Source organism: Gallinula chloropus, assembly GCF_964237585.1.
Source record: "Gallinula chloropus genome assembly, chromosome: Z".
Taxonomy (NCBI): domain Eukaryota; kingdom Metazoa; phylum Chordata; class Aves; order Gruiformes; family Rallidae; genus Gallinula; species Gallinula chloropus.
Window position 1 is genome coordinate 41,492,570 of NC_140089.1, and position 13,138 is coordinate 41,505,707.

At 44.3% G+C, this 13,138-nt stretch overlaps 1 protein-coding gene across 1 annotated transcript in view; it reads right to left on the minus strand.

The window, feature by feature from the left end:
• Nucleotides 1-10,696, minus strand: part of GNAQ (G protein subunit alpha q) — a gene marked incomplete at its 5' end in the record, with an annotated part of 124,843 nt that extends 114,147 nt beyond the window's left edge. Inside the window, one exon of the mRNA XM_084277988.1 lies at nt 10,561-10,696. Within this exon, the coding sequence (XP_084134114.1) occupies nt 10,561-10,696 (136 nt within the window). The remainder of the gene's footprint in view (nt 1-10,560) is intronic.
• Between the last annotated feature and the right edge of the window lie 2,442 nt (nt 10,697-13,138).

Sequence of the window (13,138 nt, forward strand, 5' to 3'; positions counted from 1 at the left end):
GGCATATCTATATTCTGAACCAAAATAAATCCCAACCCCTCAAAAAAAGACACCAGCCTGAAAGCTACTGAGCACAGTGATAGATACAATTAATGTCACTATACCAAGCAACAGTCTAGATTGGTAAGTTGAAATATTGTTTTAGAGAAACCAGATATACTAAAATCAACAAATAAATCTTTGTCTTGCTTATGGCTGTGTTCTGAGCACTTCCCAGAGTTTTGGCACACTGTACAGATAAAAAAAAGTCTTGCAAAGCAATGGGAAGGTGTTAGAGAATTACTTGTCACTATGCTCAGGTAGCTTGGTAACATATAAACAAGACAAATAAAACACACAGGCACAGATCTCTAGGTATGTTCCAGAAAATATCATCCTTGGAGATCTAAACAACTAAAATATAAAGCAAAGGCATTACAAAGTAATGTTGTGGTGTTTTTTCCCTTTGTTTTAAGCTATTCTAAGGACATGCCTTAACAGCTTGACAAGTCATATATATATATAGTAACATTGCATAATTACCAATAAAAAGAACACCTCCTTTTGCCTTTTAAAACAAGCGACATCTGTCTTCTCCTGTCTTACTGGGTTCACATTATTTAATGCAAAAACTCCACAGACGAAAAGAGCAATGTAAACATTTAAAGACTGTGCCACTCAGTTGTGGACACACAAAAAAAAAAATCTGTACTTCAAAGGATTCAGCCAACATATTTTCTGAGAAAACAACATGCAAACTCTACTAACAAAACTAACATGGCTGTAAATTTTTAAAAAGTTACAGGTACAAGAATGCCATTACCCAGAGAATGCTTATGTCAGAAATTCCAAGGGAAATCATTCAAAGACATACATAGTGACTTCACTGTTCGGTGTCAGAGGGTTGTATCTGTCATTCAGAGTACAGGCACAATTAAGCTATTAGCAAATTCTGTTCATGTCATTTATGTGGTTTTGGTTCAAAGGCTAGAACCTTTTAAGATTATCATAAGCCTAGCTCTTAACCCTAACTAGATTTAATAATTAATAGCTGTGTATTACTCTGTTACACAGGCAAACAGCATATCAGAATACATTATTATCCTGTCTTGCAGAAAAGAAGCAAGAATGAATGCAATTAAGTAAACAAAACCCAAGAGAAATAAAAATTACTCTGGGCAAAGAATGTTTCTAAATTCCTATGATCACAGATGGTATTAAACCCCAAGCTTTAATGACCATAAGCTAAGCCATCTTTAAAACTAAAATATTACAGATGCTAACATAAGAATTATATGAAATATGCTATTAGTTGATTTACTCAAATTCAGTGATTCCCATGAATCTTAGTCCTGTTTATAGAAAATACTCGATTTTACATTTTGATGAAAGCAAATTTACTCCTAAATTGTTTCCTTGGCCCTTTTATGAAATCAGCTGCTGAGGAGAAACTGTCATTTCAGATCAATCTTTTCATGGATCACAGTAAATGTTTATTACCTCCTTTTGTTTATTTACTATTCCAATGCTGAGACCATGAAGAAGTTGTACAAAAATAAAAATCTCATGCTATTTCGACTTAATGTTCTCTTCTCACCCAAGAAAAACAAAAGTATGTTCAGGTGCATTTTTAGGGGAAAAAAATAAATAGAGTACTGTTCCATACAGCAAATTGACCTTTAAGTTCAGCAAATTTCTTTTTACCAAAGCACTCCAATCACAGAATAGTCAGGTTTGAAAGTGATCTTTAAATATCATCTAGTCCCCACCAGGTAAGGACATCTTTCACTAGACCAGGTTGCCCAAAGGCCCATCCAACACTGCCATGGAGGGGGCAGCCACGGTTTCTCTGGGCCAACTGTTCCAGTGTCTCAACATCCTCATCACAAGTATATTTCTCCTTTAAGCTCCATCTAAATCTGCCCTTTTCAGTTTAAAACATTGCCCCTTGTCCTTTCAGTACAGGTCCTTGTAAAAAGTCTCCTCTGTCTTTCTTAAAAGCCCCTTCAGGTACTGGAAGGCTGCAGTAAGGTCTTCCCTGAGCCTCCCCGTCTCCAGGCTGAGACCAATCCTCTCAGGAGGGGTGCTGCAGCCCTCTGACCATGGGCCTCCTCTGGACTCACTACAACAGGTCCATGTCTTTCTTGTACTGGAGACCCCAGAGCTGAATGCAGTACTCCAGGTGGGGTCTCACCAGTGCTGCAGGGGTGAATCACCCCCCCATAACCTGCCTGTCATACTGCTTTTGATGCAGCCCTGGATTCAATTTGTTTCCACTTGGACATTGAGACACTGATTAAAACCATTTGGATGCAGCCATCAAGCCAATTCTTTACCCATCTAACAGGCCATCTATCAATCATGTATCTTTACAGTTTAGCAGTAATAATTAAAGATATAGGTTTGATAGATGGCCTGCCAGATGGGTAAAGAATTGGCTTCTGTAAGGTCTAAAAAGATGGTGCCTGTAGCTCTTCCTTTGTCCACTGGTGCAATTACTCCACCATAGAATTTCACTGGATTAGGGAGGCACAATTGGTCCTTGGTGAAGCTGAAACCATGTTGGCTGCTTTAATTACCTCCCTGTCTTCCCTATGTTTCAACACACATTCCAAGAGGATTCATTCCACGATCCTAGAGCTAAGCTGTAGCCTGAGTTTTGGCTTAAGTTTTAGTTTTGCCTAAGATGTTTCCCTACTTTAAGGGATTAAAAAAAAGGTTTCGCACACCAGAAGTGTTTCCCATGAGGGATTTACATTAAATCCTTTTGGCATGATGTCCAGCACCTGTAACTTCTCAAACGAAGGCCTCTCCCACCTGCCCACCCTCCCCCAAATCACTTAAAAGGAAACAACATGGATTAGCCCATTGGCAATGACATGAAGAGACTATGATCTCCAAGTATCTTTTTCAATAAAGGGCGAGGTCAGGAGTGTTCACTAGTCAGAGAGCTGCATAGTAGCCTACACTCTGAGATAAACTACCAGTCTCACCATTGCAAGAATCATTGTCTTCTCTCCTGAATGATCAACTGAGTTAAAAAAAATTATGCTTGTCACAAAGGAGCATTTTGGGGTGAGTTTTGGAGGGGGTTTTTTGTTCCTTTTTGCAAACCACTTATGAAAGGTTTTCACTATCAACATAAACGTTGATTTCAACACCATCTAGACAACACACTCCAAAAGAGCAAACATCACATCATTCAAGTACCTGCAGAACTATGTAAGAACCTGTTGAATTACATGAATGATAATTTTTGTCTTCAACATTTAGATCTCCATTGCTTTTAGTGCTCTGGTACATGAGATGAAATGGCACATGTAGTGCTTGGTAAATCCAGTATCAGAGTAAAATAAATATTTCACACTTGATCCTCAGTTTCCCAAGCCTGATCAGTTCGTAAAAGCATTAGGAATGATGGCATCTTTCCCAACTTCCATGCGTTTGAGTTTTTCTGGCCTTATAAGTTAGCAATTGCTGCTACAGAAATCTTCTGTTTGACTTTCTGGCTGACTCTATTCACCCAGAAACGTGGGCTGGAACAGCTTTTGGCATTCTTTTCCAGCATTCTCTAAGCATGATAAGTAACCTTAACATTGAAGACTTAAGAGTTAAAAACTCTCCTCTGCTGGGTTGACAGAACAAGTTGAGAAAATCAACGTTCCTTAACTTACACAAATGTTCTCACTGGGTACAAGGATTCTTGCCAAAGATTGTCTTGTTTCTTTTGAGTTTGCAGCTGGTAGAGCAATGAACTAGCCAAGGACCAAGCAGCAGTGTACTAGCGGCCAGTGAGCATAACGTACAGTAACAGACATACTAACATGACCAGGCAGGAAGGTATATCCTGTTCTGTAAGAGCAAGTACTGTAAAATCTAAAGTATTTTTACCTATTGGAGAACTTCAAAACGTACCTATGATCTGCTCACATCCTAGAACCTCCATTTATAAACTTATGGTCAAAAGAAGATTTCTTTTGGTTGATGTCATGGCTGTATCTGAACTAGACCAGTAATTTATGAACTCTTTGAGTTCCTGTTTATTGAAAGAACCTGTAACAGGTGGGGTTTCCATCACATCCAATTATACCAAATTCCTACAAAATAGTAAACCTAAGCTCTTAACTTGCACTTAACTTGAAGGTGGCTGACCCCATTCAGAAAAGCCTTCTGATCCACATTTGGTGATACTTACCAAGATTAGAGGTGTATTTGCAGTTAACTTCAGAAGAGTGAAGGACTTAACTGCATTGATATCTCAGAGGAGGTAAGATTTGGGGGGGCAAGAATGTAACATTTCAAGTGCTGACTGCCTTTTCCACAATTTCCCCTGGGGAAAAACAAATCCTCCTTCAACAGACTTTTGATAGCTGGGGCTGAGTCCCAAAGCATTTTGACAGGAGCCACCATGTCATTCTTAAAATGAAGAAGGATAGATAATCAATGAGGACAGGACCTTGAGTAGGCATTTAATCCATCTGTTTGCTCCAAGACAAAACCAGACTCAATCACCAGACGAAACTGTCTAGTCCTATTCCTAACAGATCCTTCTTCCACATTTACAGCAGGTCAACCTAACTTAGAAATAACATGCCCGAAGATGAAGGTGTCAATACACAGCTCAGCTGTGCTAAGGCGACAGTGATTCAGCCTCTATTTTTTCAATTTACTGAATCAGTAGGGGTTTCCACTTTCAGAAACTTTCTAATGTTCTGTTGCTTTATTCAAGCTATTCACATGCTCCACATCACCTCATCTTTAGAGAAAGACAAACTGAACCACCATAGTACCGTATTGTACATATCAGTAGTCTGCTAGATGATTCTGCCTGAATGGATCAACAAAGGAAGAATCTTGTTTGGTGGGTTTTATTTTTGTTTCTGGAACAGCCACACCATGTTCTTAAATGCAGAAGGAAATCAACAACAGCACCTTTCCTGCTGGCAGCTGCACCTGCACACAGGTTCTGGGGTAAGTCTCTACAGTACTGTGAAACAGTAAGCATAGTGTGCAAATTGAGTAGTTTGATTATTTTATGTCATTTGTCCTTTGAAAACCCACAAGGGACAAAAACCTGCAGATAATCACCATTCACTTTAGTCTCTGTATCTGCACTACTTATTGGGGGACAATGTGCTTTCAGAATATTTAATTTTTCATGCAGCTTGAAGAAAAAAAAGAAGTCATCTTGTGCTGTTCCTGGAACTCCCCCAGTAAGTTTAAAAACTTCTAACTTCTGAAACTGTAGTTAGTATGTGTGCTCCAGTGTTAATACATCTAACTTTTTCACACAGAATTAGCAATACTTAATGCCTGCTACATGCTTCCTTCTTTCACATTAAGAACAACATATATATGGCTTCCTAGTATTTCATACATTCTAATTCTTCCTCTGGTTTTGTAGTGCCTTCCTGCTCTTCGTTCTGGCCAGTCAGAGATTTTCTAATTCAATAGGAGATGAATGCTGAAAAACTTCCATAATTTTATTATTAACAGCTGTTCATACATGGCAGCACTCAAGTGCAAGAACAGATTTTTTTTCCTGATTCTTGTATCATTATTCAGCAGGGCAAGAAAAAATGCTCAGTGTTTAAAGTATTCTATTACTGCAACAAAGCTAATTACGATTACTCACACACCTTCCTGGGATTAGTTTTGTAGAGATTATCGTATTACTTCAAAATAAATGCTTTCTCCTGTGAAACTGCCATTACACACCGACAAAAATAATTTGAAACGGCTAAAAAAAGAATAATTATTATTTAACTCTGCAGCATACATTCTAAAGTCTGTTTTCAGAGATTCTTCTGCTCAGCACACACTTTTCCCTCTTGCACTAATTCAATATTGTTCACCAACGTAAGATACAAATTTAGGGTCACTGACATATGAATGAAATTAGTCTGAATTCTTTGACTATCCAGGCTCTCTGCTAGTCCCTATGAACTTCAGTGAGTATAGATAACTTCTAAAGAAGCCAAAATGGCAACATACCCTTTTTAATAGCTTCAAACTAAATATCCCCTTGCAATATGCTAAAAATGAGTAGGTTCTTAAATATGTTTTACATTGGTTATCACACACTGATGTCTAGACAATGATTTGTGTTTTCCTCAAAAGTTAATGAGATATATATATGGACATATATATGTAACAATATGCACCCAAAATGAAATTTTATTTCCTTAGAAACAGCTTCTGTAAGTAAGAGAATCTTAGCAATCTAATTACAATACATAGCAAGATGTACATTAACTATTCATTTTAAAGTTGTAAATACACACTGTGGTAGCAACTACCTTAACGTATTTGAAAGTGTTCAGCAAGAGTAGGTGTGATCGATGTGACTGATACAAATACAAGTTATGGGAAAAAACAAAGAGACTTGGTGGTTTCTCTAGCTTAAGAAGTCATATAAAAACCAGCATACTCCATCGCTAGCTTAATGAAACCACTTTCTTTCCCACTTATCTACAGGAAGTCTCAGGTCTTTGCTAATTCACCAAGTTCTTTAATTCAGTTGATACAGGTACAAGAAGATAATAAATGCATACGTATCCTGCATGCTTGCTGGATATTCACCGTGTGTTGAAAAGCATCTTTCCACATAGGACTGGTTGCCATTCACGCTAATTCAAATGGCTTATCTTCCACCTGTTTCCTTTGGTAACACACAAGGAACAGAAAAACATTTGTATCCGGAACCTCTCTTCACTGGCACATCTGCTATCTCCAACATAAGAAACACCTACTCCTTAAAAAAAAAAAAACACCACCACCCATGTTTTGCACATGACACAATACCAATAAATACACTGCCAAGTAGCAAACACTGTCAGGCACCTGGTAGTACCACATTATTTTCTTAGACACTCAAGGCATTTCCCACTGAGAAAACAGCACATAATGCAAATATAGACAGAGTACAGACACACGACATCCAGGATTGAAGGCTTATGGCCACCGTCTATCACGGAGCTCAAATGCTGCTTTCTGAAACCATGTGAAATTTCCAGGGATGAAAGGGGAAAATTATGTACATAAGATCTAGAGCACACAGCTCTCACTGTCTAACAATAAATATGTGCATACATGCTTAAAACAGAAGCATGTCCAATGCTGTAGGTTTTGTTTAGTATGTACCAGTATCAAATATTAAAACACCTTTTTTTCTCCAATAAGAACAATGTAAGTGTTTTTACAGCTAACAGCAAACAATGAATGGATATTAACAACTGTAAGCTCAGGAGAACAATCATAGGATTTTACAGACTGCTCAGCAGTAATGAAATCCAGAAGAATTTGGAAAATCCACAAGATTAAAACCAAATTCAGTGGAAGACGGAATTTGTTCCAAAGTTCCTTAAACGTTACAGCCAAGTTGTGCTAGACGTACTACTATGTCTTTGTAACACGCTTCAGAGCTCATTTCTGAACTCTGGCTTTTCAGAACTGCAACAGTAAAAGAAAAAATACTTTGTCTTGTTCTAATGTATTCCAAAAATTAAATAATGATGTACAATGAAATACCTTAAGACGGTATTTTAATAACAAGAGAGGGTTGGTTTGTAAACGGATATTTAAAAAAAATTATCTTAACATGCAGTAAAAGTTCTCAATAAAGTTTAGCATTTTAAACGCCTTGTTCCCATGAAAAGTAAAAAGATATCATCATTAACATTCAAAAAGGGTGTACCAAGCACTGTGTGTGCACGCACACGTGTGTCACACACTAACAGCTAGGAGGAAATTAACTCACTTTGCAAGGAAGCACTGCATCGTCCAAAAGGTAAGAGAGAAAAAAAAAAAACTTCTGATCAAAAAAATATTACTTCTTTTTCCCCTTTATATATGTATAGTTTTTAAACAAGTATAAGAAAACTACCTGGCAAAGATACACTTAACTGTTGTGCCTTGAGAACCTTTTGAGTTCGTAATACCTTCCACTTCGCACTTGCAACAAGTCTGAAGAACGTGCAGGGTCAATTCAGATGGCCCAGCTTAACTCGGCTAGTGCTGTCCTTAGCAGCCAAAGGATATACCACAGTTCTGTATTTACAACCCTTTAACCCACTCAGACTTCTTAAGTCAAGTAATACTTTAAAAAGTAGGACCGAGAAATTCGCACTTCTGAGACTAAAAAAAAAAACCCCACAAACTAAGAAAACCACGTTTACATAAAATTGAGCAGCAATAATTTAAGTTTTCAGGAGGAAAGACATGTAATAGGACAGTAAAAGTCTATTCCATTAAAAAGAAAAAAGACTTAAGCAATTTCAGATGGTTTTCATGCTACCAGCCTCACTGTTTTTAATGACTACTTTTCTAGTCTAAAATGGTTTTGTCTGTCTCATGACTATGTGAATGACCCACACCAAGCAACTGCCTACGCTGTGGAAGCAGCGAGAGCAAGATACCTAAGAGAAACCCACAAATAAAAAAGGTTTTTGTCAAAATTTATTTATGAGTTGAAACTTGAATCTCTACCCAATCCCGTGACTCCAACAGCAGTTCACCACTATCCTGCATTTTACAAGATGAGATCATTAAGTGTTAATCCAAACAGCTCTGCACATGCACACACACTTTCACTCAAACATACAACTAAAAATGTGAGCACAGTAATAATTTCTGTACTGATTTCACTACCCAAGTATACAGATATGCCGTTAAGTATGAGCAGACAAACATTCACCCCTCTCATCTGTAAGTACATCATGCTTATGCTTCCACAAGCATCTCAGAACTCTCCATTTGTACTGATGCAGATGAACGCGAAAACCCTTCCTAGAGGCGCTCAGGAGAGCTTTCCCCAATGCTTTCTGCAGTTCATCTTCTTCCCGTGATCCCGCAGGTCACAGCACCCTATTTTGTCAAAAGTGATGCCACAACTGGACCCCAACTACCACCACCTAACCTGACGCTTCACTTCAGCGACAGGAGGAACTTACAGAGCAGTACTGATTGCAGAAACAGATCTCTGACTTCCTTCTCTAGGTAACATGTATGAAATTTACTGAATGGGACCAATACATTTTTTGAAAACTTGGGAGAAGCCTCTTGCATGACTGGAAGAAAAAAAAAATCCGACAGGAAAATACAGAAACAATTTGGACCTGAGTAACAAGCCAAATATGCTAACTGCCTCTCCTGAAGCAAATGTACATCATTAAGTAATTATACATAAGCATCCATAAAATTATGGAAAGGCAAGCTATCCCCTATTTTATCTGCTTTGTGCATCTTCAAGTAGTCACAACATGCTCTGCCATCAACCAAAATAGACAGAATGTTATTAACAGGAGTGCTGAATCCATGTCCAGCAGTCCTTTCCCACACCAGTTAAGGACCCAACACCTTTCTCCACATCCAGAAGACAAGCTACAGAAAATAGCATCTTCTCATGGAAGCACTAAAACGTATTCTGACTTTTCCTTTCAACTCTCTTCACCTCACCAAATAGACAGTTTATTTATGCCCCCAACATAAACTACTACTTTTATATACGTGATCCAAGACAAAGAAAATCTTCTCCACGAACATCCCGCATCCACCTGGAACAGCCCCACTCATCCACACACCAGACAGTGGTGCAGACATATTTCAAGGCCTGCGAGTCCCAGGCAGAAGCCGTATTGCCACAGGATCTACATGACCAAGTAGAGCACACCAGGTATGGGCAGATGTATTTTAGTTCAAAAGGCTTAGACTTAACAACAGCCAAATTTCTATTAGACAGTCATTGCCTCGGCATACTGGAGGCTGCAAAATAACAACCTGTTTTAATTAGAGAGAAATGATACAATAGATTTTATTTCCTGACCAGTGGGTGGATACCAAAGGTATTAAAGATCCTGTCATCCTCCCGCATACTTCGGGTTACTCCTCAGCTCCGGGTACACATCTGGGGCTTCGCGGGTCCCTTCTCTTTCTAAAAGCCAGTCTACGACCCGATCACAAGCCCCTCATTCCAATTTACCTCATTAAACAAAAACCACGGTAAAAACCAGCAGCCGGCGAGACACCAACCTACCGGCGGCTCGCAGAGCAACGCCGATGCTGAACCCACCACCACCGATCCGCACTGCAAGTCCCCCCTCCAGCCCCTCCGGCAACCGCTTCCTCGCCATCGCTCTGGCACACGCACCGCCACAGACATCTGCACACCCCCCTCCGCCCGCCCCGCACCCCCTCACTCACCCGCCATCCTTCCTCCCTCTCCATTTTGGAAGGCCGTTCGCCCTCCTCACCCAGCCCACCCGCAGGAACCGCGGCCGTTCGCCCCGCCGCCGGCGCTGCCGCCCGCGGGCGGGCACACACGCTCCGCCGCGGCGGGGGCACGGCCGCCGGCTCCTCGGCGACGGAGGCAACGAGCGCCCGGGGGGCTGCGCGGCCAGACCCACCACCGCCCCGGCCCCGCCGCCGGCTGCCTGGGCCCCGCCATGTAACGCGCCGGCCGGAGGGAGCCCGGGGCGCCGATGCCTGCGCGGGAGCCCCGGCGGCACCTGGGGCGTGCGCGCCGGCTGCGGCCCGAGAGGCGAGGCGGCCGGGCCGAGCAGGGCGGCTGCAACACACACTCACCCAGCAGCAGCAGCTTCAGCTCCCGGCGGGCGTCTCGCTTGTCCCGGCGCAGCTGCCGCTCGATCTCGTCGTTGATCCGCCGGGCTTCCTTGGCTTCCTCGCTCAGGCAGCACGCCATGATGGACTCCAGAGTCATTCTTCCTAACTGGTTCAGACACAACCCCCACCCCCCCTAAAATCTCACGCACGCCCCGCACTCACACACGTACCCCGCCGCACCGGCCCCGGGGGGCACAGGCGCTCTCTGCCCGGGAGCCCCCACCGGGCGCCGCAGGGTAAGCGCGGGCAGCTGCCTCGATGCCACACAGGGGTGAGGAGAAAGAGGCAGGGCCGCTGGCGGCGCGGATCCCCACTCCCTGCCGCTGACAACTCCTCCTCTCCTTTAAATCATGCACCGAACAACATGGAAACATCCACCGCGGCGGCAACAGCGCTATCCAGCCGAGCCCAGTCGCTCTCCGCCGCCGCCCCTCGTACTACTGCTCCCCTCCTCGCCGCCGCCCGCAGCCAACGCGGTCCCCGAGTGTCCCTGGCGGACGACACCCCCACCGCCCTCCGATGCGACCACCCCACCCCCTGAGGAAGTGCTAATGCCCGCGAATCCCTCCCCCGCTCCGCACACACATTTCCCTGTCGCTACCCGTGCCCTGGAGCGGGACCGCAGCTCCTGCGGGGTGGGCGAGACTGCCGCTGCCCGGCGACCTCGGCGCGCTCCCGGCGGGAAGAGCGTCCTCCCGGCCGACCCTCTTGCCGGCGCGGCGGCGGGGCGGCCGCTCGCCCCTCTGGTGGGGAGAGCCGGTGCCGGAGAGCTGCCGCGGGTCGCCCCCGCTCTGCCAGAGAGGACGAGAGAGGAGGTGGGTGGTGAGGAGCCACCGCGGAGGAAGAGCGAGCAGGCAGTCAGGGGCCAGGCGAGCCCGGCTTTTCAATGGTTCGGCTCCGCGGGCGTGGTGAGGCAGAAATATGGCGGACCGTCGCGCCCGCCGCCTCTCCCACTCTCCCCCCGCGCCGCCCGCACGCCGGGGGCGAGCGGCCGGGGGAGCCGGGCCCCCCTCGGGATGCCGCCCCCCGCCCCCAGCCAGGCGCGGCGCCCCAAGACCGCCTCCACCCGCCCTGCAGCGGTGGCGGAGAGCAGGGCAGGGGAGGGGAGGCGAGGCAGAGCCAGGCGGGGGGAGAAGCCGGGCTGTTTCTCACACCAAATGGCCGCGAGGAACGCAGGCTGCTCCGGTCCGTCCTGCAGGGCAGAGCCTTCCCTAGCGCCAGGCGTTCTGTTTGCTTTCGCTTCCTTTGTTTTCAATCGGGGACGCACATTTTCATTCCGTGCCCGTCCTCGAAGAGATGGCTGGGGTTGGCAGGGACGGTGGGGGGGTAAATGTGGTAACTGACAGGAGGGAAGGGAAAGGGAGGGGAGAAAGTACCTTCTCCACCTTCAGCCGGGATGGGAACGCGAAGCGGGACGCGCGTACGCCAGCCGGCACCAGTAAGTTTTCACGCCCGCGGTTCTGTCGTACCGGCGGGAAGGCAAAGGCGTTCGCCACAGCGGCGGCGGGACGCTTCCCCGCCTCGCTCAAGGGTTGCTCGAACCGCTGCTCTAAGCCCTGTTCAGCCCACGCCGGTAACTGCTGCCCCTTGTCGCGGCTTCGTTCGCCTTCACCCCGGTCCCGGTCAGGCTGTCCTGGACGAGCCCCCGTCGGGCTGATGGCGCACCGCTGGACGGGACTTGCCTTCTAGTTTTTTGTGGATGCACGAACTCCTTCTAAAATCCCCACACCTGTCCGTCTTTTTCCCACCCCCATATTAAACCACCTGTGTCTGGGAACGTCACAGAATCTGCTGGGAAACTCGTACTGGCCTACGAAGTGGGCAGAGGGGCGCATGGCGCCCGGTCTTCTACCTTCAGGTGCGATGTCCCATCCAGCACCTCTTGGCGTCTGGTTTGAAATCCGTGTGCTCTTTCTTAAAACTCCTCAGACGTACTGGCCGTACGGAGTTGGTGAAGTCTGCCATAAGGTGTTAGACTAGGAGGGGATTAAGAAATTAGAATAATCAGGAAAACTATAGTCAGTTTTCAATGTGTGACAATTTCTTTCCATTACTTCAGAAACGCATGATTCCCACATAAAATACATACAGTACTTTAATGTAGAATGTTTAAAACCAGTTGACAGAACTTGGAATATTTTTAATTATGTCTCTTTATTCTGGTAAATTAATATATGGGTTTTAGTAAAGGTTGAGTAACGCTAGTAATTCATTTAAAAATATTTAATTCAAACTGTCTTCTTTGTTTTAAAACCTGCATGTATGGAGGTATATCTGTGTGTTTATGTATCTATCTTTTGGTCATAGATTAATACATTCATATTAAACCAAATGAAGATTTCTGAAGATTGAACGACAGGGACGGCTTACGTAAAAACGCAAATAAGTAATGGAGGGAAATAAAATTCTTTCATGAAATTAATTTTCAACATACTGGAGTTTTCTTCTACAAGCTCTGGGCCAAAAGGGTGAAGATGGATGCATGGCACAGCTCACAAGAGGTACTCGATGGATAAGCAACAGTTTTGTGCCTAGAACA